The sequence below is a fragment of the Lampetra planeri genome, chromosome 20 (genome assembly GCF_965212315.1).
Source record: "Lampetra planeri chromosome 20, kcLamPlan1.2.h2, whole genome shotgun sequence".
In the NCBI taxonomy this organism is placed as follows: Eukaryota; Metazoa; Chordata; class Hyperoartia; order Petromyzontiformes; family Petromyzontidae; genus Lampetra; species Lampetra planeri.
The window spans coordinates 8,154,661-8,182,124 of record NC_136126.1 but is presented as its reverse complement, the minus strand read 5'-3'; the positions used below and the strand labels follow the sequence as shown (position 1 = coordinate 8,182,124).

The following is a 27,464-nucleotide window of genomic DNA, read 5'->3' as shown; positions in this document are numbered from 1 at the left end:
CGTAATGATACAAGCCTCTTCATTTCCAACCGTGGAAAACAACACCCAGAGTTCACCACTAAGTGGTGGTCACATCCCACGGAACTTGTACCAGGCTAGGTGCACTTTGACGCCACTTGAAGCGTCAAAAGCTCGCTGGCAGGAGGTCACGGAAGAGACCCAGGTCACCGAATAGACTGAAATGACTGGCAGATGCACCACCTATGCTCCTCACTGTGCCAACGTGCTGTGTTTTAGCCGCCCGGTGCTGCACTCGTTATTGTGAGCATCGCTCTGCTCTCCGTTGTTGCTGGAGGGCAATTGCATCCAACTGCCCAGTAGCGTCCTTCATGAGCCTCTTCCACAAGGAGGCTTGGAATACACATCCCCGAGTGCATACAAAGTCACACAGGTACAACAACAACCGCCATTCGCCACTAAGTGGCGGTGACGTCACCACGACGCTTGTGCCAGGCCAAGTGCACCTTGAGGCCACGTGAAGTGTCGAACGCCCGCTGGCAGGAGGTCACAGGTACACGCACACGCACACACGCAGCTGCCATGTTGGCATAGTCGATGGACAAATACACGAAGAGGCTCGTGCAAGCACTCCCCTGTGCACAGACCAGCGGAAACAAGCTCGAGGACAAAAAGAGTTAAAGGGTCATTCCCCCCACCTCCCTCTTCCTTGGCCCCAAGAACACGCTTGCGGGCCTCTAAACCAACTCAGCAGGGCTGCTAAGGAATAGCGGATCCCGGGACACCTGTCACGACAGTCCCACTGACACCCCGCCTCCGCCTGGATCTCAGTGGCTCCGCGCACACACTTGCACACGGAAAAATTTACTGTGCAAATTCCACCGCTTAGCATCTTTAGGGAAAATGTATTCGAGCTTTGGAGTTTTGATTAGTACCACACACGCGCATCCCCCCCCCAACCCCTCCCTGAACACGTGCGCAGGGCACACGTGGGCGGAGCACACTTGTGAGCCACAGATGTGCTCTGATGCACACGTCTGGGGTGACGTCACCCGTCAGCTGGGTTCCACCGCTTGATTGTGGGCAGACGTGCCTGTGTTGTGGGGCTGCTGCACAACGGGTGTGCTCATGTTTCACACCGGGGACCAATACTTAGTAGCCCCGTAGCTCACAAAACGTCAATTACGAGCACCGCAGCCTAATCAAGCTTCTGCAGCTTGGCGACGCTTTGTCGCGTCGCCCGGTGTTTGGATTAAACATAGCCGGTTGACACGTTTACAAAACGCAGAAAACTAGAACGAGCTGTGACTCAACAAGAAAATTCCTTGGAATACCCAATTGAAGATTTGACTGACCGCTGATTATTTTCCAGACTCTAACTCGCATGCCTGCGAGGGCTGAAATCACGTTTGGAAGATTGAACATTTCAATCCTGGTCCGGGTTAGGACCAAAGTGCTTAATCAAGTTAATAGGAGTCATCCTATGAGAGGCTGGTCCCTACCATTGCTAGCTCAACACCGCCGACAGTTATAGTACGGACATTTCAACGGCGCTGTAAAATGGCAAAGCCATTATGAGGGTTCTCTAGAGATGGGATCAATCACCAATGCTTTTATATATTTTTTTAAATCAGGAAGATATTATCAGGTTACTTTGACTCAACTGTTTTGACTTAAAGCTTTCGTGACTGCAGGAATTCATATTCTTTGGGTCTTTCGGTAAAGCCACGTAGATAGATCAAATAATAAAAAATAATAAAAATTAAAATAATAAAATAATAACAATGTCACGACGTTTCGATCGCAACATAAGCATTCGTCATCAGGAGAGAAATATAACGGTAGAGCAGCTGAGAATATATGGTGGGAGCGCTGCTAAGGTAAGGAGTTATAAAGGTTTAGGATGGGTATAGCCCAGGGGTCGGCAACCTACGGCTCCGGAGCCGCATGCGGCTCTTTACGGGCTGCTTCTTGACGATATGTACGTATGTACAGTATGTACTCAGATGCATTGCGGCTCTTGAAATACTGAATTTTGTACCGAATTGGAAAGAAATGGCTCTTCTTGTTATTTTGGTTGCCGACCCCTGGTATAGCCCAAGAGTCAGTGGGAGGGGCTAGAGATGAAATTTGCATGTAAATGTAAGATCGGGTAAATCTTGACAAACGAAGCTGTGGGTGTGGCCATTGTAGTGTGAGAGATTAGCATGTCAATGTAAGACATAATGTGAGGGGCGCGCATGCCGACATTCCACCGTGAGAGAAAACTAGAGGCACACCTCTACTCATGAACATTTGAGTTACGAACTTTCAGGGATATGAACAAACCTGTCCGTATGTTCAGTTGCCTGTTCGGACCGCTGTGCAATAGATGCCGGTGGTGGCATCTAAATCTGCAGAACGTGAACAACCAGTGGCGTCTACATCTACAGGAGAGTATACAACTGTTAAAGCCACCCCCGTGTTTAGTGTACATGCCGTAAAACATGTTTGGAATCGACAGGAGTAAAGTTTAACTTAAGAACAAATCGACTTACAAACAGACCTCTTGAACATAACTCGTTCGTAAGTAGAGGAGTCCCTGTGCAGGTAGGCGTGATGAATAACAACCCTAAGCCTGGACTGGAACAAGAGGACGGCCTTAGCAGTAGTGAGCTTGGCTAGAGGAAATTAATTTCAGAGAGTTGGGAGCAGCAACGGAAAAAGCATTGACCTATGGAACATAGGATGATCAATGGATTAGACCCAAGGGCTTGGTTTCTGTAGGGGGAAGAGCACGGTTGGATATATACGGTGAGAAAGAAGTTCAACATACGTACGTGAATGGGTGCAGAATACAATGAGAGGCGATAGGCAGGTAGGAAATGGTGCTCCCATACATTTGCTTAGTTTCTGTTGATCAATTCCAATTACGTTTATGATCGTGCAAAAATATAAAATCAGAGAGTGAACATTTCAACAGCAAAAGCTCCAATTGGATACATCCAGAAGGCTGTATAATAATAATGAAATGAACGGTCAAACTAACACCTGGAATCAATGCGCGTTGGGGTAGATATAAGGCCCAATTACCATAGTGGCTGGCTTTTAACATCTGCAAAAATGCACCTGCAAGAACTGCGAGTTGCATGAGATACACAGGCTGTGAGCAGCAGCTTTACCAGGTGGGAAAAACTCACGTGGCTGGGCAGCATGACCGTGAGCTATTGCCGACGCAAAACAGATTTAACATGTGCAAGAGTAATGCACTCAAGAGGGGCGCGTTTTACCGCTCACATTGTGAGGTCTGAGGCTTGTCACAACCAAGCATTGGCGCATAGACACGACCGTACAATCAATGAAAAAAATGCGCTTCTACATTTTGAAATTGATCCTCTCTTCATTGCATTTTTAAGCCCTCGGTACACTTATTTTTAAGCTGTCTGGAATGCTCCACAATCTCACGTTCCTTCACCGTTAAATACGTTCAAACACACGCCCGCCCTGCGCACAGTTTACTTAACAAAATTGGCCACTCCATGGTGCAACATTTTTAATCTAAATGCATAGAGGTCTCTGTGCGAGGAGCGGGGCTTTTGCTTTTTGGGCTCCACGAATACAGAAGCCATTTAGCGTTCTGCGTTTGCCATCTGGATTTCGTTTGCAACCGGAAGTTAACCTAGCCAAGTCGAAACACTCTCTGGTGCCCGACCACGTTAGCCCGGAGCGCGCGCATAGACTACAAAATATTCCAGCTCCTCTTCTCAGAATTCAGAGAAATTTGATGATGGCCTGATGCTACACAGGGTAGCTTGCTAGCTGCATCGCTTGGCTGCCTCTGTGCCGTTAGAGAGCGTTAGTGAGACAGCAAGCAGACTGATAAATTGTGCTACTGATTGGAGCCATTATTTTTTGTCAGTTAACTGTAATTTTTAGCGTTACTGAATCCATAATAAAACCCTGTTGTCATACACCAGGGAACGTTCACTAATGCTTTTTTTCATGTGGCTGAATTTAATCTCACTCCGCAGCTGAAGATTCCCTTCGTGGAATTGTTTGTACATAAGCAGAAATTTTGTACAGCCTATAAGTCACGTACCAGTTGAAAGATATATTACGAAAAATCCTCAAAGAACAATATAATCCGGAGCAGATGAATTTTCATACACGGTCCTCCTTCCTTCAATAGTTTTAACATTTACATTTCATGTCCCTTCCATATGTTTAAATGAGCATTTCATATCTAAGAGTAGAACTAATAATAACAATGACCATTCATGCATGCTGATTCTGTCAATGAACATCACAATGATAGACATTGTGTACACGTACGGCCCGTTCGTGAATCCACCACTGAGTGTGGGCATCACCACACCTTGCAGGCTGTGAGGGATGCTTGACCAAACCTCACCATCGCCGGTCATTGTGGAATTTTCGCCACTGCCCTCCACTGCCCACGATGCCCCCATAACGCCTGTCTTTTGTGCATGGTGGCCACCCATCAAAGTGACATCTAGGCTCAACCTGCTTAGCATGTGGGATTTGACGAGATCGGGGGGCGCATACTGGGTGATTTGGCCATTGGCTCACAATGATGATGATGATCGCCAAATACCAAGAACACTAATCCAGCTGTAAAAAAAGCGAACCCACAAAGGGACGCTTGAAGTGGGAGGTTGCTCCGTTAGGGGCAGAGTCTGGCAGAATCCCCCACCCACCCCCCCGTGCAAAAGGAAAAAAAGCGTCGTGGCCGCTCGCAGGATCCTGTCCAATCACAGCATAGCGAGCAATCCTCGCTCTGCCATTCGGGCGGAATAAATTACACACAGCGCCCAGTCTGTAACGCCAAGAAAGGGATCTTTGTATGTAATGGCTAGATCGCTGTAGCGCTCTCCATCCACCGGACATAATTACCAACGGTGCTAATGCCGGAAAAAGGGACGAACCGAGTCTGTTAAGTTGCCGTTGCTGATAAACTTTCAATAATGCCACGCATGTGCTGCACACTTCAGGCACACTGAGCTTTCCCCACATGGGCACTGCGTTCACCGCAAGCAACGTACACACTCCCAGACATGCACACACACACACACGCATGCATTCACACACACACACACAGTGATTCCCCCGTATTCTAGCTTTCATAACGGACTGTTAGGGCACGAGTGCGACTCGCGAGCGATTATTAAGACCCGTGGAGGTGCAGTCTTGGTGTTGTGACCAGCTCAACGCCTGGCCCACCTTTGTCTTCGCAATGCCGATGTTAGTTAACACACCACTCCAGGTTATCATTTAAGGCTGAGCTGACCTAGTGGAAGCCCAGAATAATTCAGATTATCACTCACTGTTCATATAAGCCAGAATAGAACTCGCAGTGTGCTGACAACTGCATCACTGCTTCCAACTACGTATGTATGTTGAGCTTATTTAGCACTGTACGTTAGCCAACCGTGCTTTAGACAGACGTACACACGTACGAACACACGTACATGTGCTCCTACAGTCTAATCTGGCTTGTCTCAATACCGTTAAACCAACCGTGAGTTGATATGAACTGGTGTTAGTCAAACATAAATTGACTGCAATCATGAAAACCCTGGCCAGATCAAAGTGCCATTGAATGAAAAATACAGGCCCATGGTTGTCAGCCAGCTTTGAAATGTAATCCCTACTTAGGAAGAAAAAAATACTTACAATATATATGTGTGTCTGCTCGGCTATACACACACACGGATAGCAGAGTATGCATTATACATATAAGCGCATGCTTGAAGACAACATACTGCAAACTAACCTTGCAAAGTGCTCTAAAGTTATTGGAGCATCGTGACCGTGATGTCATCGCAGCCGCGGTGTTGTCAGCCTGCGTGCCTCCTACTCACACGCTGCATCCTGCTGGTCCTGAGCCATCGGAGAGGATTTCCCTGCAGTCGGCAGCCACCTTCATCTCCTCCCACTCACAACCTTTGATCTTAGGCTCGCCGCCACAGCCCTTCATTTAAACGGACACCTCTGGCCGCACGTTGCCCCACCGGTTGCCCCCTGCTGCCCTCCTTGGCCCTTGTTGGCCAGCCCTGCCCGAGGTAGACTGGAGAAGCAGCGCATTGGCTAAGCCATCAAACAACGAGGGTGGTCACCGCATCGCGCGGCGCCTTCAGATGCGATTCTGCGGTCGTCTGGAACACTCTTCCTTCCGATATTAGGAAGCCGCTGGAGCTATAAACTTTTAAATAATAATCTAGATTGAAAACTCATTTCTTTAGAACTGCTGTTTGTGTTCAGTTTGTCCGACCCCCGCACCTCAGATTAGTATGTTTGGCTACGTATGGTGCGAAAGAAGTTCAACGTACATACATAGACTCACACAGAGACCCATAGACTCACACAAAGACCCATAGGCTCCCACAGAGAGAAAGACGCATAGATTCACACAGAGACCCATAGTTTGTTGCCCTACCCCAGCACCTCAGATTAGCACGGTTGGCTACGTACGGTGCGAAAGAAGTTCAACGTACATACGTCCGAGAAACGTCTTGCCGGCCACCCATTCCTCTCCTCGCTACGGTAGAATCTCTCTCGGCGAGTCACGCTATTTTCGGCGAGTCTTAAATTTAGCTCCGTTCGCTCTGCAGGGTGCCGAATGGAAGCAAAGCCTGGCCAAGCAGCTCCCAAAAGAGATCTATTTTCTCTCACTTCTTTAAATATATATTTGTTTCAAATATCTGCGTGATAACTTCTAAGTCACTTTTCAAACACGGGTCGTTGAACGAGGCACTGCGAAGAAACTGTGGGCTTTTTGTGGAGGTGGAACGAAAGGAAGTGAATAAGGGGAGAGAGGAGCTGGAAAAAAACATAGCAAGAGTTGAAAAAAAAGGGCCGGTTTCAGAGTGGGTGGGCGCAAGGCACCCGGTTTTGTTTGGATGCTTCACTGGAAAACACGCAGTGCATGTTAGGATCAACGTGCTGTTACTCTAACTTTACTCTGGGCTCTCTGCCCTGGTGCAAACGCTCTAGCGCAAGTCTATGCATAGCAACTTTGTGTAAATGACTCACATATAGTATTCCCGAAAAGGCTACCTTATTATCCCTTTAAACGTACGGCGTAGTATGAACTGTAACCTACTGTATTCATAACATTTTCCAAAGAGAAAACTCACAGCGAGCAATCAGTTACTATTGCAGTCGTTCATATTGGAATGTTTGAGCCTATAAGATTCCCTCAAAGGCTTACATTCTTTTGAAAAATTTGAGAGAGAAAAAAATACCTGGTTTGTTACAGGAGTGAAATAAATAACACGAATGCAGAATTGAGCTAACAAAAATGTTATCCCGTTTTTTTCTCTGCATAGTTCACTCATTCATTATGCAGTTGGCTCACATGGAATGCTCAAAGCATACATTATACATGCAAGTCAGGCATTGTAAGTGGAATTTGGAAGTTTGTGTGTAAGATATCCCCGGTTGGTGGGAAAGAAATATAATTATGATTACGAGACATTTTGCAAACCCGCTTTTCATGTTTATGAAATGATGCTGTGAGTGCAGTGGCCACGAAAAATCATCATCGTCGTCATCAGCCATGATCGTCATCAGCCATGATCGATCCAAGAAGTCTCCATCTCTCACCGGGGGCTTCGCAATGCCAAACATCCACCTAGCTCAGTGGTTCTCAACCTTTACTGCAGCCTTGCCACTCTTTGGTTCTCAATAGTAATTTTTTAAAATAATGTTACTAAATACATTGGGGTTTGACGTAAGAAAATTGTTGTACGTACGTGTCCGTGCTTAATTTGTGTTTCGATGATTTACCTTCTAAAAAAAAAGGTGGCCATGTCTCGCACCCTCAGAAAGGGCATATCGCACCCCCAGGGAGTGCGTGCACCCCCCAGGTTAAGAAGAACCACTGGACTGTAGCTCCTCCTGTACACGAGCTGATTTCACCGGTGGATTATCATCTTGGGCGTGTTCCATCCTCTGAGCACTCCATCATTGGTCTTAACAATCGGCCATCATCCCTTCAAAGTGTTGTGCTCTGCTTAAGCACATTCACTCACCCTTCTTAATCGACAACAGGACAACCTTACACCCTTGCTTATGTTCTCTAATCCACGTCTTCCTCTTCCACGCTCTGTGTAATTCCAAGCATTCACCTGTCCATGTGCTTCTCTGTACACTTTTCATCTTTTTTGTTACATTTCTTGTGTCAACGTCCATATTTTTCCAATATATTTCTCATGACAGGTAATATAAATTGACGAAAAAAACATTCGTCTATCGGGACATCATTATGTTGCTATTCTTCAAAAAGTTCAGGTTTACATCATCCCTACAATGTGCTGTCATGCACCTTTTGATTTAATTATGTTGCTCTCGGTCTTTTAATTTAGAAACCTTAGGGCCCCAGTAAACCTTGTAGCTTGACCTTGTTAAAATCCGAAGGGGGGCTTGACCATTGAATGCTAAAACAAACTTTCAACAAAGGCTCACCGGTGCTACAAACGATAACACTCCGCTTTTTCCCATCATGCATTCTGCTGCTGTAGCTCTTACCGGGGACGCCGTAGACTATAACGATTTCGAAGGGGGGGGGGGGCAGGGGATTGAGCCCTTCTGCAACTCTAACCCCCAACACGACGAGGCTGCCACCGGTAAAATGAAGACGCAGGGCACTAGGACCGGCCAGCCTCACACAGCAGCCATGGAGATGCAGCTGCCGCTGGGGGAAAATCCAATTCTGAGAAAATCGTACAGTGTGCGTGTGTAACCGCACACTGCACATGAACACTGGATTACGCAACGGTGGCTGGTTGGGCCGTGCAACCCAAAGCAAGTGGGACATTTGCGGGGGTGGGGGGGGGGATCTTCCGCTGTTGGTGTGGACTAAATTGAGTGACATTTCGATGCTGTCAAGCCGGTGGAAATTTCGTGAACGCGCGCGGGCAACACACTCGGCACGCACGAGCACTCTGCCGAAGCGCGTACACTGAACAATAAAAAGTGGCTGATCCGCATGCCGCATGCCAGTGTGCTCGCATGTACACGCACTCGAAAACATACACCCTAGGTGCCTGAGTGCACGCGTGCACGTACACAACGCAGGATTCAGGAAAGGGAATGGGGTGTGGGAGATGAGATACGGAGCTAATGGGTGGGGGGTGGATGAGTGGATGGGTGGGTTGTGTTGGTGGGTGGAGGATTGGGTTGGTGGGTGGATGAGTGGATGGGTGGGTTGGCGTGTTGGTGGGTGGAGGATTGGGTTGGTGGGTGGATGAGTGGATGGGTGGGTTGGGTTGTGTTGGTGGGTGGAGGATTGGGTTGGTGGGTGGATGAGTGGATGGGTGGGTTGGGTTGTGTTGGTGGGTGGGTGGAGGATTGGGTTGGTGGGTGGATGAGTGGATGGGTGGGCTGGCGTGTTGGTGGGTGGAGGATTGGGTTTGTGGGTGGATGAGTGAATGGGTGGGTTGGGGTGTTGGTGGGTGGAGGATCGAGTTGATGGATGATTGGGTGAGTGGGAGGAGAGGGATGGGAGGTAGGAGGTGTCAGAGGGACGGCAGACAGCATCAGGCTGTGGCAGCAGCAATGGTCTTGAAGCCTGAGAGCAATTTCTGCACCCAGTGGGCCCCCAGGACAGAAAATACCCAGGCATCTGTTGAGGCAGCCTGCACATGTGGGACGGTTTAGGCTAAGCTCACCAGCCTCCCAGTTCTCTCTCCCATTTCCCCCAGCGCTATACATCCTCGCTCCAAACTCCCCTTGCCCAGGACCCCCCCCCCACCCCGCTCCAACCCTCTCTCCTACCCCACAACGCAATGTTTGAAAAAGCTTCGCTTCTACCTTACTCGCCTGGTGGTGAGCATCTGACATGCACGGCTTTGAAGACAACTGTTTAAGAGCATCAACAACGCCCCCCCCCCTCTGTCCCCCGCTCGACTTCACGCTGCCCAAGGTCGCTTGGCACCGCTGGGGAGTGTGAACGCCCGCACGGCCCGGAGCTTCACAGACTGGATTGTATATGGGTCAAGCTGCAATTAATGTCGCGTTTCGCCCCAACAAAATATTTGTTGAAATAATGAATGAAATACATGCGCGCACACGTGTCTTATTTTGGCAGACGACCTCAACATATCCCTACGCAGTTTCACGATCGCTCAGTTCCACAGAAACACAGGCTCTCGTAGGTATCCTGGGACGGAGGTCAGACGTGTAAATTCTGCGATGAGTAATTACGGACTATATGCTCAGATTAATTTCTAGCGCATGCTCGGACGGTGTAAATAAATAGTGCTCAAATGATACGGCATCACCCTTTATTAAATCTGAAACCACAATTTGTATTGGCAAAGCGGAGAACATCTGTCTTGCAATGAGACAGCATGGGCGACTGCAAATGAATGCCAAACCACTGGCAAATGCAAATGAAAACCCTCGGGAACATTTTTAATATTTCAATCAAAAAGCCAGCACTGCATAACTTTACGTTATCTTTATTTCTCATTTTTTCCCTCCGCGTAAAGTTCACGTATGGCCCGAAGGTAAGTAGAAACGTCGACGTGTTTCCTAATAAATAAAAACATGCTAAAAGTACACTGGTAATAAAGCTTTACCCACAATAACCAGGGTGTTGTCGTTAAAACGGGACGTCCACTGTGCTTAAACGTTACACCGTTTATTTGTGCACATTCATAAGCTTACATACTCGTATACTTAACAAAGGAGAAACTGGTCTCTTGGGAAATATTGTATCAGGGCAAGTGATTGCTGTTCGTGAGCACCTCTTAACGTTGGAATGGCACATGGGCAGTGTACTGTGGCCAACAACATCAACAACCTGGCCTCCTTTGCCTCCCCAGTGCTAATGTTGACACATCATAGCATATACTAATTTTCGGCTGAGTTATCCTACAAGTTGTCCAGATACAGCCCAGCAGTCACAGGTTGGCAGGTTTGTAGTGCTGTTGTGTACTTGCTGTCAATACGACCCAGCACACTCTCTGACAGTCACGCAATCACAAATACATGGAAGAATCGTAGGTGTGTGGGTTCATATGTGGAGCTGAAATTGGATTGAGAAAGAAACGATTCAGTCAATAACTTCAGTGTTATCCCACTTGTCTCTTCTGATAATCCAGCACCATGTCACGACGTTTCCCTGTTGGCCATATGTCTTGGAAGATATAGGAGTTATCCACACTTTACCCCATCACACATGACTTGTCGAGTCATAACCATCTGTGGTGTACACATTATACTGGCTGGATACAGGTGCGGGGGGGGGGGTTTAAGAAAGATAAAACATAATAAAATAATTTTCACGACGTTTCAGCCACAACGCAAGCAGCCGTCCTCAGGTGGAGAACAGGTCTGTCGAGAAGACAGAGTCTGAATGACACACCCCAGGCTTGGAGCGTCTATGTAAGCTGGGATGGAGGGGGGAAGAGCGCCTTGACAAAATAATTTGCATATCAATAGGAATTTAGCATAGTTATGGGAAATTCAGATATGCGATTAGTACTGTTTGTGAAATGCGTAGGGGGTTTTGCGGGGGGTTTAAAGTCATATTATGCCATTCTACGTGACTTTACTGAAAGAACCAAGAAGATTAATCCCTGCAGTCACGAAAGCTTTAAATCGGGGTTTACGAAATTTACACCATCGTTTTTTATTCTGCGTGTGTTTTCAGTGTACCGACTCGTACCGCAGTATGCACACCGTGCCTTCATTTCACTACCGTGCCTTGAGAGTGCAATTCTAAATGGGCCAGTGTTAAAGCAAACTTCAACAGGTGAGATCAAATTTGGGGAGACAGAGACTATGTATGTCACCCCCGTGGTCGTTGATATTGACAGGACACCACACAATGTCCCACGCTTAGAAAAGAATGTCACGGATTCTTCGTTCCTTCTTTCAGCGAGTGATTAGACAAGGCGAATAGCTAAACATTCTCCCCGAGGGTCCACGGCACATAGGAACTTGGTACAGTATTGTTGACAGTGGCTGGGTTTGCATTAGTGAGAATGTTATGGACAAAATAAATCAGCTAATGTAAATGTATTCCAACGCAATGCTAAATATTTCCAAATACCGTGCACAGTACTGTATACTAAAACTAAACTAATTTATTTGTATTTTACCAGGTAAGGCCCACCGAACTGTATAGTTATTTTTCAGAAGAGGTCTGGCCACAAACAATAGCTCAACGAAGTGGCTTATCACGTGGAAATTTATAACAGCCAAATAGTCTAAATGCATGTTGATTCTAAATGTGGAGGAAAAAACCGGAGGCCCCAAAGAAAAATCCACACGACCACGGGGAGAACTTGCAAACTCCAAACACAAAACTGGTGTCAGGGTCGAGATCGAACATACGAACTCCGGTATACTAGGTGAGGTAGTTAACATCTCACCACCACGGCACTCTCTAACATGTCAAGCCACGCTTTAGAATGTCAGGGCAAATTGCAAATGTTGGTTGGAAATTAGTGTCCAAAAGCCAAAGAGTTAAATGTGCTAGACATGTGTGGCACAAGTTTAAAGTAAATAACAAAAGCAATTTATACATCACTGAGGACAGCGGATGTGAGTTTTTAAATAATCCACCCACAATAATTTTACAAAAGTGTATACACAGTATTGTATAAAAAAGAGTCTACAGTATTTTAAAACCCACAAGTTTGACGAATTCAAAAAGCGGGTTATTGTCTGCCGAAATGACAGTTCATGCCACAAGTGTCTCTTTGTTCGAATATGTTATACCGCCAATACTGAGCCAAGCCGATCCGAGCAACACCAAGTATTAGAATGTGTCCTCGCTTGCAGAACAACTGTATACAGGAAGCAGCAAATCACGAACACGCAAACACGAGGATAAAAAAAAACCCACTTGCGTCTCGCAAAAGCACACACAGCCGTAGGTGGGATGCGCGTGTAGCCAGATTAGCTGTGCTCCCTCCCTACCGAGAAACCCCAGCGAATGCCTTTCAACAGCAGCCTTCGGACCCCTAATGTGCTCAGTGTCAAACTAGATCTGGCCTATCCAATTGTTTAAGTGATCGATTACGCGACCGATTATCAGTTTGACTTACTCGACTCATTGGATAATGCGAAACTAGCTGGAGAGAAAGAGATAAAAAACATCCTGACCTTATTTGACGAATCGACATCACCAAACTCGTCGGAAAAAAAAATGAAACTGGAAGACGAAAAAAAGTGTCACCTTCGTGATGGGCACGGCATAATCAGCCACGTCACGCAGGCCGTGGCTTGCCTTCATCAGGCAGGCTGTAGTTGCGACGACCATTTTTAAGGAGGCCTAAGTAATTGATCACCAACAAAAGTAGTCGATTGATAGTTAATTAATTGACTTCATCGACAAGTCATCCGAGCGCTAGTTCACAGTTAGAGGGCACGCTTCCAGGTGGCCCCTCATTGTGGGTAACCCTGCACTTGGTACCCTGGTAACCAGCGCTCTCATCAGCCATAACGCTCACCACGTGCCACTGACCCTGCAGACCAAGCAGAGGTCGCAAACGGGTTTTAATTCCTTACCCGTAGCCGTACCCGGCCGCACCAGGGTCGCAAATGGGTACCTGTACCCATACCCGGCCGGGTACGGGTACCAAGTTCCCTACCCGTACTCTACCAGAAATGAGTGACAAACGGTTACTCACCAGTGACTCACGGCCTACCCGTACCAGGCCGCACCAGGGTCGCAAACGGGTACCCGTACCCGTACCTGGCCGGGTACGGGTAGCCGGGTATCGGGTAGGGTACGGGTATCGGGTACCCGTTTGCGACCTCTGCTTGTCACCCTGGTAACCAGTGCTCTCATCAGCCATAACGCTCACCACGTGCCACTAACCCTGCAGACCAAGTGTGTGCCTCCTCACAATCGTCCTGTTGCCCTTTTTGTACAACAGCCGAGCTCCGAATTACGAAGTGTTAAGTTCAAATCCTGGCCAGGGTCAACGCAACTCTTCCTCTCTGAAAGGTCAATCGAATGAACATTGCAAGGGGAGCATAATTGTCGGGGCAAAGTCAACAGTGCTTGTCCCAGTATGAATGTTCCCCACCATAGGAACTTGGAATTTCCACCACTGCATTAACACCACTCATAGAGATGAGCACCAACCAACGCTCATTTGAACTTGGGGACAAATTTGATTATATTTACGACTTCTATAAATATAATACAATTTACAATCGGTGGCTGATGTATAAGTAAATAGTGTTTAGTAATAAAAATAAAATCTAACATTACAAATTAAAATAGACGCAAAATGGGTGCTAACCCCACTTGATGCTGTTAAGTAACCACTGTATATAACCAGCTTAATGTAGCATCCAGAAATAGCTGCTGTCCATACATATACACGTATGTTTCTATACATACGTGCTCAAGGTGTAATCTGAAATGTTAGCTTAACAGACAGCATGTCACGCATGGAATTCGGCTGCACAGTGTTTAAAACCAAAGTAAATACTCATTCGCATAGATGTGTAAATCACTGTGAAAAAGTGTGTGTGCAATAGCCTAATGCCAATTATATAGCAACAGCAATAGCAATAATTTACCCGGTAAAGCCACAGTTAGACTCAAAAACGGTGTATTTAGGAAGGTGCTGTATTTAATGTTTCCCGAATTCCATTCATGACTGTTGGCTTCTGAGATCTCATGAGATTGGGCACATTTATGGCGGTTTGGTCATATCCCTCACTGAGTCTCAATTCTCATTTTCAGGTGAGTACTGCATTGGAATGTTTGGCCCAATCCACTCATGAGTGGGCCATATAAAATGTGTTTGTGTGTATGACAGTGGGGAGCGGTAGTGTCGTGGTTAGCACGCTGCGCTATAAACCCAGTGATCCGAGTTCGATTCCCACTCACGGCCAACTCCATTGACGAATATCTGAACCAGTCCTGGGCCTCCCCTATGTTGACTCAGCCTTAAACAAGTACCTGGCGGGATGTGTAAACATTGCCACTGGGAAAACAAAGGTGGCTGGGCGTGGTGCTTGCCACCTACCCCCTTGTATGCTGTGCTGGCCTTGATAGCTGTTCACTACTAACACTTGCCCCAATAGCCTGCTAAGGCTATACGGGGGGATCTTTGTATCTTTGTATCTTTGTGTATGACACTATGACTGTATAGATTGATACCGGCTGTCATGGCCATGGATAATTCGTCTTACTAACATGTAAGTACAGAAATGAAAATGGAATATGAATTCAAATGAAGAGTGAACAGTTGTACACACAGTGAATTATACAAATACTGTACTGAATGTGTAGCTCGTTCACAGTTCATCCTATACAGACTGTAATATGCATTGCACGTGTGGATGTATTGTGTCCATAATGGTCATGATTTTAATGTTTTATTCTTGGTGCATGGCAACGTGTCATGTTATATGCAGTCTGACAGCAAAATCATATATGCTGGCTGCTGGGTAATTTAGGAGCATTGCTGGAAGATTACGTAATGTCTGTGCTTATGTTCAGGAGCGCGGGAGTTCAGTCTGCAGAGCTGCAAAAGAGTTATTAATTTATATGAAAAAAATAGTTTTCTCTTACATTTCCTCCCCCTTTTTTTGGAACAAAACTTATGAGCCATTTTCCTACAAGAACAAAACGCCGTCGCTATTAGCCCATGCTATAGGCAGTAATGGGTTCATTTTACGAGATGCTCTGATTCATCGGTCATGAAGGGACTTTGGAATTGAGACATATGCAACAGCTCCAAATGTGAAAATGATCGACAGCCAAGTCTGAACCACAGCTGTGGCTCGGCTCAGAGGCCACTGAGGTTCTGTCTTTGGTGGTCTCTCAGCAGAGTGAAGCCTCCTTTGGTAGCTGGTGCCAAGTCACTGGTTCTGGACCCCAGAGAAATTTAATTCCAGCCACATCCATGTTCTGAGTGCTGAAAGCAAAAAGATGAATTTCTGAGGGAAATGCACTAAATGTTGTGAATTAGAAGCATAATGATACATCGATTAATCATTTAAAAATCATATTTCTTATGCTCACGAGAGAAATATGTCTGTTGAAGAATATAATAATATAATGATTTGAATGTTGTAAATAGCTCACGTGATCCGAACGGCAACTCGATGTGCTGCAGTGCACCAAAACGTAAACTAAAAATATTCCTGCATCAATTCGTGAGAATTCATCAAAATGCAAGGGGGGTGGGGTCGGGGTGAACTTTTACAGGATTAGTGGACATGCTTGTGACTCACCAGATAACAGACTGAACTCTGCAGTCACCATCCAAATAGCGGAGGGGTATTTTTTGTTTAGTTATTGCTGAAATAATTTAAACCCAGAACACCTTTTAAAAAATAGACATTTCTAGCCTCTTTGGGCTTTAAGCTAGTTTTAAATAAGTGGTTGGTAAGCCAAAACCGGTAAACCAGCAACCGTTTTCAGAATCAATTACCGGTTTCCGAAAGTAAGGAACGGGTAATGGTATCCAGCGGAACTTGAGTAAACGAATGCACTGATTGGTAATGCGCGAACATATAAACCTCACGGCGTGTGCGACGCTCGAGTTAAAAGGTGCAGCAATTGCAATAATTGCTTGCTCAGGCCACTGCTGGTAGAATAGCCACCAACTAAGGGGTGCTCCAGAGGGTATTTGGTCTAATCTTCCACGAGGACCCGACGTGTCGGTTAGAAGTCGGTGTAAAATCACACTTGACCACCCCAGCACACGTGACCTGGCAAACGGCTGTGATGCACGAATTTACACTGCTCGGTGGACAGAGAGGCGGTTGGGGTTGGTTCATGGAGGGGGTTGAGGGCCGAGGGATTTAAGAAACGCGCCCCTTGCTTCCATGACCGTGCCACCCGGCGTTCAATTCAAATCGGTGTCCTCCCGGATTGCAAGTCCAGTGTGTGAACCATTACACTGCGGCAACAGCAGTGAGCACTGGCTCAGTCTGCAAGAGCATTTGGAATGCACCATGGCTAAAAAGCAGCGGGGGGGGGGTGAATTAATAATTAATACAAAGGCATGCACAGTGACGACATGGGGTGCATTGGTTAAACAGTAACTAGCTGCATTATAGTTGACACATACCACACCTCTATTCAACAATGGGACATGCCTTTTTTGAAACGGAAAAACGGGTGTATAAGTGGTTATCCTATGTGTTGATGTGATTACACTGAGCACTTTGCAGCTGCTAACAGTGCTACTATATACCTGTAGATGGCCATGCCTCAGCTGTTCTTGTACAACTAGCTTTTTTTCCCGCCCAAGGATGGGTGTATATTGCAGTTTATCTGAAATATTCAACAGAAAAATTGTTCAGCACATGATTATTAATGAGGGGGGTTGCCCCATGTGGAGTGACGTCACCCGCTAATGGTTATTGGAGAGGGGTGCAGCATGTGGAGTGATGTCACCCTCTCATGGTTATTGGGGAGGGGTGCGGCAGGTAGAGTGACGTCACCCGCTAATGGTTATTGGGGAGGGGTGCGGCAGGTGGAGTGACGTCACCCGCTAATGGTTATTGGGGAGGGGTGCGGCATGTGGAGTGACGTCACCCGCTCATGATTATTAATGAGGGGAGGGGTGCGGCATGTGGCGTGCGCGACCTTCTTGTGCGTTAGTGTACAATTCGACGCGGGCATGAATATTAATGAAGGGGGGGGGCGCTCTTTTGCAGTGACGTCACGCACGGATGTAGCACTGTGCTGCGTAGATTAATTTTTTACCGTCACTTTCTGTAAAGAAACGTCATATTTGAAGCGACTTTGCGTAATAAATAATTTAATTTAGCTCGACCTTCCTCCACCCACTCATGAATATTAATGAGGGGGGGGTGGGCCTCATGTGGAGTGACGTCACGCGGGGGGGTGAGCCTCATGTGGAGTGACGTCACGCGCGGGACGGACAGACATTTCTGGGTGATTATAGTAGGTAGCCAAATAAAGTGATGTAATAATACCTACTTCACATACTGCCAAGACTTGCAGGTGAGATTAACATTTTTTTATTACAGCATAATCAAACCGCAGTGATAGCAGTGGGTGTTGTACCAAAATTAATATCTTCGGATGGCTTGAAATACTAATAAAACACTATGTACAGTCCCCTACACATGCTTAAGCATGACTTGCACCGCACTTGTTACGGGGCTTATTTTACCATACCTCACCACGCTGGTCAGTGCAAGTTGTTGAAGTGGGTGGGGTTGTAAGGATCAGTTTCCAGTAACATTAGCCATGTATGAGAACCAAACTCAGGTCACCTGATTCATTGTGCAGTGCGCTAACCACTACTAGCACTGCTCTCACCATGCCTCAATACTTTTTAAAACAACTTTGTGAAATAATAACACGTTTTGTGCACACCGAAGGATATTTGTTTTACCCAGGTGAGCAATAATTTGGAGAGGATGTGTCCATTTAACAATGCAGTCACTGCGTTTGTTTATTGGACCACAGTCCATGAAGTACACCTGCAGTCATAAATGGCCTGTGTTCAGTACTGTTTTGGCAGCTTATTAATTCAAAACGGCACAGCACAGCGATTAGCGTATTGTGGGCTGTGAACCTGATGACCTGAGTTCCATTCCCAACCATGGCTAGCATCAGTGGGGAGTTATATCAGAGCAGGCCCTGGGGCCCCCTTTACACCAACCTGATTTTGAACAGCGTGGTGATGTATGCTCAATCAACCACCGCGAATGTCAAAACGTTGGGAGAATTTCATCCAAGCAGTGGTTTGACTATTACATTTTTTTAATTTATGGATTCATGAAAGACTTAAAAGCAGGCACACGAGAAGAGAATTGAATAATGTAATATATTAATCTGCAGTTTCACTTGCCTGTTCAGTGGGCTTGGAGAGTGGAGAATATTAGTGCATATCAGTGTGGAATTACAGTCTTTGCCACACTGCCAAAAATATGGTATGGCTTAAGATTGATAATGAGTGAATGAATTAGAAAATATTTATCCAATATCCTCATGTAAGCCATACAGCAGCTACTGTGTAGTGCCCAGTCTCACATTTCCAGTGGAAACCGGTTCAATTCCCGGTCAGTGGCTACATTCTATGTGAGTGCTTTTTTCATCTCCTTTGGCCCTGGCTTCTCAGCACTGAAAAAAAGTGCAGAGTACAGGAGTCAGTTGGTAGTGCCTGCAGTGCATAGGTTGACGGTTCGAATCCAACGGCTGCCCCAGTTATACCTGCGGGTGTATTCACCGTAAAAAAAATTTGCGCAATCTGCTCCACAGAGGATGTTAAAGATCCTGTGATGTCAATGACAAGAGTCGGCCATTGTGTGCCACGGCATCATAGTCCAACTTTTCCAAATTAGAGAAATTACCTGTAAATTACTTAATTGGAATATACAGTACATGGGAAATATCGACCACGACTGGAAAAAAAAATTGGCAGGACCCTTCTGAAAAAGAATGAGACTCAGTGAGGCTCTAAATATTTTGATTCTGAATAATAATAAAAAACCCACTTTGCCAAACCCATTTGGCAAGCATGCCTCATGTACAAGGCAGGCTCTCTGTTTAAAAATTGCTTGACAAGTGACAGAGGATAGCCGTTCATATATTTTTTTCACATATGTATTTGTGTCGCCGTCGTAGGGAGTGTTACGATTCGCCCCCCCTCCCTCACAATTTAATAAACTGTCGTGATTCGAGTTCGCGATTCAATTAAAGGGTCGATTCTTGTCGAACACTGTTGCTGCATGCAGTGACCTCTACTGGTGAGACGGAGTCACGTGAGACTATTGTATTAAACACGGATTATTGTGCGATTGTGAGTAAAAGTATCGATATGAAGCGATGAAATGATGTCTTGTTACACCCCTAGTAGTCTTGGTACATTTTCTCCATGTAGCTCCACATGTATGAGTATTGACGGCAGATGTTTGCCCTGATGGAATGTTAGTCGCAAATGTGTATCCCTCATGCAATAATTTGCCTGCCAAAAATCAAACTCTGATCGCTGCTTTATCCAGACGTGTGAAATGTTTCTGTGAGATAATCTCATTATTTGCAAATTAGCGTGATGGCAAACCAAAATTATTACAAACGTAGTGTTTTTTTATAAGGTGCTACCACAGCACTGCATATTGAGGAACAAATATGCTGATTCCTACCAGAGTCGTCCAAGAAGTCTCAAACGCATTAGTTGTTACGCTTTGTTGGCAACAGTTGTATTCATATCCCTCGATTTATCAGTTTAATTAGGACACATTTGTAATTTATTTAGAGTACAGGACTATTATAAAAAAAAAACCTCATCAACATTATGTCAACAGCATAACAATAATGGACTCTATATCCAGGGAAGCCTCACTGAGTCTCAAGACTCCTTTCCAGGAGAGTCCTGCATTGGGATGTTTGGACAATTCCATGAGTGAGTACTTTGGGCATGATCTCAACTGATTTCACGTGACTGTAAGTGGCCAAAACATCAACATTGAGTATGTGCACAGCTGTGTACACTTTATTACTGCGAGCATACAAGGCTCTTCTTCTTTCATTGTTTCCCCCCCCCCATCTACATAATTTAGAAGCCCACCATGACCCCACATGAAATGCCATCACGAGCAGGACATCATGAAGAAATGGAGAAAAAATGCCTCAGTGGGGAGATTTCAGAGACAAATTCTCGATTTACTGCAAAAACAAGCATGTGTGTGATGTACACACGAGCAGGCACAGTGCAAAGTGACCACTGCCAGTACAAATACGTTTTCACCCGCAGGTGAATTTAGGTGACATCACTCAGGTGATCCACTTTGAGCTAAAATGAACATTGCCACTGAAGGCATATAAACTATTTGTATTCATTCACAAAGGGCAACAATAACCTGACAATTCATAATGCACACTCATAGCAAGGAAATCCCAGTGCAGTCATTCTCCAGGATTGCGTAATTCATGTCCCCTTGCCTTGCACTCTTTCAGCCAATGCGATGTGTGCGGTACATGTCCAGGCCCAGCTGTTAATTCTGATCCACTGCTAGATTGGGACCTCGTCGTGCCGAGTGGGTCGTAAGGGGGTTTTTCTGACCATACTTCACCACGGACGACGAGGTTGGGCAGCAGACGGCAAGCCCAGCAAATTCCATTTATTGTACTGTACTGTTCTCCCGCGCCTATGTTCCTCACGTTCAATCCGCAGTTTTGCATGGACGTACAATTTTGACCTTTAATGTAAACGAGTTCAATGCATATGCTGTACAACTTTTTTGACTTTTGAAGGGTTGTTTTTCACTCGACTCAAGTGCCAAAGTGGTGAATTACCCGTTTCGTGAGTCAAATACAAACATTTCATTTGTAACCCTATAACAAAAAAGCGCCACATTTACCAGGCCCACAGAGCGAAACGAAATCTCCAAATCCAACTCAGTCAACTTCTTTGCACACTTTCCCTCTCTCTCTTTGCCGCGAAGACCGAAACGTCCGATTTCTCGCGAACACGTGGAGGTGAGTGCTTGCTGATGCGTGCGCGTCTGCGTCGATGTTGAGAAGCCCTTAGGGCACATCACGGGTGCTGGCGGTGTGGAGATGGAGATGGAAGGGGGGGGGGTGGAGGCATGTGTCGGTACTCACTTTCTTGCGAGTGAAGCGATGCCTGAGCCTTGTCTCTGAGCCCCTAAATACATCTGTAGGCATTTGTCCCCGTTGCGGAGAGCGGGCCGGCAGGAGAACACGGCTTCACGGGAGCGGACGGGGCTGCGCGAACATGGGGGCCCGGCCTCCTGCAGCTGCTGCCCCCAACAGCCCGGGCCAGCGATGCCGAGGAGGCGACAGTCCTTGTCCCCCCGTGCCCCGTGGAGGCTCCTCCTGTCCCCCTCGTTCCACGCGCAGCCCCCCGCGACCACGACTGCTGCCCTGGCTGCAGGGGTCCCACACGCTGTGGGGAGGGGGGGGGGGTCTGCTGTTGCTGCAGATGATGATGAAACTACTGTGAATGACAATTGAAGATGCTGCTGTTGCTGCTGCGACTTGCTGATGATGATACTACTACTGTGAATGACAATTTAAGATGCTGCTGCTGTGACTTGCTGATGATGATACTACTACTGTGAATGACAATTGAAGATGCTGCTGCTGCTGTGACTTGCTGGTGATGATGCTACTGCAGGTTGACACTGATGATGCTGCTGCTATTACTACTGCTGATGATGATACTACTACTGTGAATGACAATTGAAGATGCTGCTGATGCTACTACTGATGATGATACTACGGGTTGACACTTATAATGCTGCTGCTATTACTATACTGATGGTGATTATGAAACTACTCCTATGAATGACAACCAAAGATGCTGCTGCTGCTACTACTGATGCTGTCCACACCTCCCTGAAGCCTAGCACCTACACCTACAGGTTACTTACTAACTACAGGTAGGCCGATTTAGCATCTATTGGCTTACTTCGCAGGTAGATACGGACCGACTTAAATCGACAAAGCACCTCTACCGTACAGAGATCGGCTTAGCGTTTAAACCGATATACTTAGCAGGTCCACCCAGACTTTACACTTAAATACATAGACTGACTTAGCAGCTAGACAGAATTAGCACCTACACATGCTAAGCAGCTGCGCGTATCCCAACAGGTCAGCGAGTACACAAAAAGTTACAAATGGCAGAAAGTGTAAACACCTATCCCGGGCTACGTAGACTGCAAGCATGTGCACATATGGGCTCGAGTCCTGGTTAGCATGATCTCAGGGCCAGCCACTGATGAACACAGGACCGGCTTAGCAAGCACAGGTCAAGAGCCTCGGACGCATAGTCAAACGCAAGAGTTGGTAATCACACCCGGCTATTACTCAGCAGACGAAAGCTTCAACAATCCCGCACGCATAATGAATAATCAACGACGGTGCCTGTGAGCATGCAATGACGTGCAGTGCGAACTCGGCAAATGATCACACACAGACCAAGCATGCACGACTGCCCTACAGTACCTGATAAGCTACAGACAGCCAATGTCTACGACTACTACTGCCCCCGTCGCATACGGCACTTGACATGAACTTAAGTGACTACTCCGGCTTGTCTCTAACCCAGCACACGCGAGCCACCCATTCACAAAGTTTCGCAGTCTCTGTCACCCAATGAGACGTTAAGAGCACGTGGCAGAGACGAGGCAGAGGGCAGAGCAAGCGGTTGCTCGACGCAACTCAATTAACACGCGCGCACGCCTTCGCATCAGTGACAACCTCTGCCTTCATTCGTGATGGTCAACGCTGAAGTGCGCGTTCCGCAGTGAGCCAGAGAGACAACTTGTCAAGAAGCCTTCCCGCAGCGATTACATAAAGCAAGCAGCCGGCTTTTCAATAGGACGTGGGGCACGCCTGTTTACTGTATTCTCGGAACTCACAGGGACGGGACGCCTCTTATATATGACAAATCGCACTGAAACAACTGGATGACGATGATGATGGTGATGATTGTGGCTACTGCTGTTCGTTGTGGGTGCACGGCTTACTCCCGCTATCGGCGCAGCAGAAGCGGCAGAGCCTGCAGCAGCAGAGATGATGATATGCCTCCTCCGACAACACACAGCACACACAGCACACACACAGAGAGGCGGCAGCCCTGCTCGCTGGACTCACGCACACTCGCGACGCTGCTGCTGGAGACTACAAATGTTGTCAAAACTGCAGCCCCCGCCGCTCATTTGCCACGGCAGGAAGGAGAGAGAGAGGAGAGGCTCTCCACACCCCCCCCCTCCTCCTCCCCCCCCCAAAAAGTTGCGTTTTACAAGGCGGGGACGGGTCAGATCTGGAGCCTGCAGCACGGGCGGTGTCCGGTTACAGGCAAACCCACCCACCCACTCACCAGCCACCAGCCTTCACTCCCACCGCACAGCCACACTCTCTTAACCCCAGCATGCCCTCCATGGCCCCCTCCTCCCCGCCTCCCTGCTCCCTCCCTCCAAGCGTGCTCACTGCCTCCCTCCCTCCATCATCTCCTCCTCCCTGCCCCGAATCTCTTTGGTCTTTTAGCTGACCAAAATCCAAGTTCCTCGTGGCTGAACCACTTACCCCCCCCCTCCCCCCCGACTCCAATTCGTCGTAAATATATCTTCAGATAATACTGCCACGCTATGTTATATTTCTATACCTGCTAAGCATATATAGCGTGCTGTGGTACGTAATTACAACCCCTATTGGTCAATCCACTGCTGGACAATGGCATTTGGTGATTATTTGGCCCAGACTGCACCACGATAATGTGGCTTGCACGCAAGGGACCAGTCGCAGGTCGTGTTTAATGTTACACTTGAACAGCGTCGATGTTATTACATCACCCCTCTTGCAGGACAGCTAACAAATGCGTTGCATCGATTCGCAAGCACGTCGGGTAGAGATCTGTAACTGTTGGACGCCAAAGATAAATTATTCCGGCTGTTTATAGCAGTTGGCGAGTGATGTTGTAATGGCGTTATCCATGACACTGTTTCGTCCGATCTGCTTGTGTACAAATTGTACCGTGGAGTTTACACATATAAGCTGGCTTTGTGGCAAAAACGCACAGCTTGAATAACAGTGTACAATTATTACGTAACAGGGTCTGTCCGTATCAGTAAGTATTTCTTTGCCAGGCAGAACATCAATTCCTGTTTAACCGCGCAGCTGTAATTCCATCTCCTTGCTCGAGATCTTCCACTTTACCTCTGTGACTGTCTCTTCCCCATCCAGTTCATTGTCCACTTACTACTCCCCGATGGCATCTTGAGATGCGGTTGCGTGTCGACGGTTTATACCAATACAAATTGTGCTGTGTACAGGCGAAGGCAAAGATGCGGCCCTGTAAACGTTTGCTCACGCTTCTGCTGGCGGAAGAGCCTCCACTTGAGCTCTCGAGAGCTTAAGTGGAGGCTCTCGAGGGTGTTTGACCTACTCTTCCACGCCGGTTAGATGTCATGGAAGAAGAGGTCTGAGAACATACATTTTACCCCACCACACGCGACCAGCCGATCAACTAACCATAGTGTACCCCTTTATACTGCTGGGTGGACAGAGGCGGGGATATTTGAGAAACTTGGCCCATTTTTCGTACTGCCACGCCAAGGCCTCTGAATTAAAGTGCCCCAGTGTGCTGACCATCCCACCACGGCCGGATCCAAGTTTTGTGTGTATAGTATCGCACTTGCAAAACCTGCGTGTAGCGCTCTGTGACTTTGAAATTGTCTCTGGAGTTCTCCCTCCTCGTCATCCACGTGATTAAGCACGAATTAATATTGGGCAACCTTGCACGTTTTTGTAAGGCTCGTGTTACTTTTTTGCAGGTGGCTAATTTGGCCAATATCAAATGCCAACAATAGGCATGCTTGTGCCATGAATGTTGGCAGATCATTAATGCACTGTGGTTTGGTGGTAGATGGGGGAGCTGGCTTAAATGTCTCTTCTAAAGGACGGTATGCGCTGTGCAGGATAGTTCCACGATATCGCAAATTAAGAACATAAAAGAGTACTTGTGGAATTTCAATTTAAAGCTTTCGTGACTGCAGGGATTCATCTTCTTGGTTCTTTCGGTAAAGTCACGTAGAAGAGAAATAATAAAATAAAAAAAATACAACATAATAAAATAATTCTCACGACGTTTCGGCCACAACGCAAGCAGCCGTCCTCAGGTGAAGAACAGGTCTGTCGGTTAGATGTCATGGAAGGACAGACCTGTTCTTCACCTGAGGACGGCTGCTTGCGTTGTGGCCGAAACGTCGTGAGAATTATTTTATTATGTTTATTTTTATTATTTTATTATTTCCATTCTACGTGACTTTACCGAAAGAACAAAGCAGATGAATCCCTGCAGTCACGAAAGCTTTAAATCGCATCTTGAATACTCTATCTCGTCCTTTAATCTCTGTCAATTTTACAACTGATACGTTGCTGACCGGACACACCGGGCAGAGTTCTTGCGAGCGATCATCGATGGGCTTCCTTGGTATTTGAGGTGGCCCAAGGGGGCAGGTCGAGGCTGACCCAGACGCGTACGAACGAGGCCCATCTCAGACATGGTGATCTCAGTGACCCGCACTCGGCGCTGTGTCAGGCGCTGGGCCGCGTGGCCTGCCAATGTCTTGTGAGGACCGCTATCGCCCTGTGCCAGGGCCTGCGACCGGTCGATTTAATTTCGATGCACCTTATTCGTGTCGCCTATACCGTATACAATTTACACAATTCGTAAATCTAAAAATGTAATGTGACAAGTTGTGCATGTTCTTGGTTCTTTCGGTAAAGTCACGTAGAAGGGAAGTAATAAAATAATAAAAATAAAACATAATAAAACAATTCTCAAGACGCTGTCGCCTCGACAGACCTGGTTTTCACCTGAGGACGGCTGCTTGCGTTGTGGCCGAAACGTCGTGAGAATTGTATTTTATTATGTTTTATTTTTATTATTTCATTACTTCCCTTCTACGTGACTTTACCGAAAGAACCAAGAAGACGAATCCCTGCAGTCACGAAAGCTTTAAATCGAAATTTAAGTTGTGCATGGTAACCAAAAGCCAGAATACAGTAATTGTATGTCGAATGACTTGGAGACCCTGCTTTTTTTCATAGTGAATATCAGGTATATATAAAAACGACATCTATGATCTGTGTAAATAATGTAAGCAAACGGATTTCTACGAATGAAATCCGTGAGCAACGTAACCTACAGCTCTTTGGATTAGTTATCCATGTTGTTACTCCCCTCACCCCAATATCACACGACATGCAATCTAGTCCTCAGTAATGTTGTGCCCTTCGTACAAGTATAGTCATGTGGTTCGGTTTATATGTGCCTGGGTTTTGATCAAGTCGGTATGTAAAGCCCTAAATACCGTGCTCACCTCCAATTGGAATTCGACACGTGTCAAAGACATCATTTTCATAACGTATTTCCAATCTGATCTCGTTTTTTCTGCTCTGGCTCTTGCCTTCTCCCATATTTTGATAACCTTATGCGACAAGGCCACTGTTGATGTAATGCGCGCTTGTATGTAACGCACGCGGTTGTGTGTTTTTCTTCACGCATATAGCGCATATGTTGATTTGATGCAGCTGGGAACACTTTGATTTGGGTTGGAAGGCCTTGGTATGCACTTCTGGGACCATTGAATTTTATATAATTTTCTTTCGGACACATCAGCACGTGTTGTATATAGTGTTATACATACTGTAAGTAGACACGTACTTCAAGTACCGTATGGCCGTTAACAAAATGTAACATTTAATAGTTTGTAATAGTTTACAGTTCACCATGCTGGTCAATGCTGGTTGGTGAAGGGATCCTAGGACCAGTTTGATGTTAATCACGGCCGAGAAGAAAACCTCAGTGGCCAGGTTTACAGCGCAATGCATTAACCACTGCATTGCACAATGTCACATACTGTTGATTAGCATGCACGCAGTGAGTTGAATAGAACATATGAACGTTGTTTTCATTCATCCAAGCGTATTCACTGAAAGCACACAACTTATTTTCACCATTTTAAATTAGCATTCAACAATTTATAATCAGCATGACCAGATTTGT

General features: G+C 46.5%; 1 protein-coding gene across 1 annotated transcript in view; it reads right to left on the bottom strand.

Moving 5' to 3' along the window:
- Positions 1-21,959, bottom strand: part of COL24A1 (collagen type XXIV alpha 1 chain) — a 162,874-nt gene extending 140,915 nt beyond the window's left edge. The window contains exon 1 of the mRNA XM_078603483.1: positions 21,530-21,959. Coding sequence (XP_078459609.1) covers positions 21,530-21,582 — 53 coding nt within the window. The 5' untranslated portion in view covers positions 21,583-21,959. The remainder of the gene's footprint in view (positions 1-21,529) is intronic.
- Positions 21,960-27,464: the final 5,505 nt, after the last annotated feature.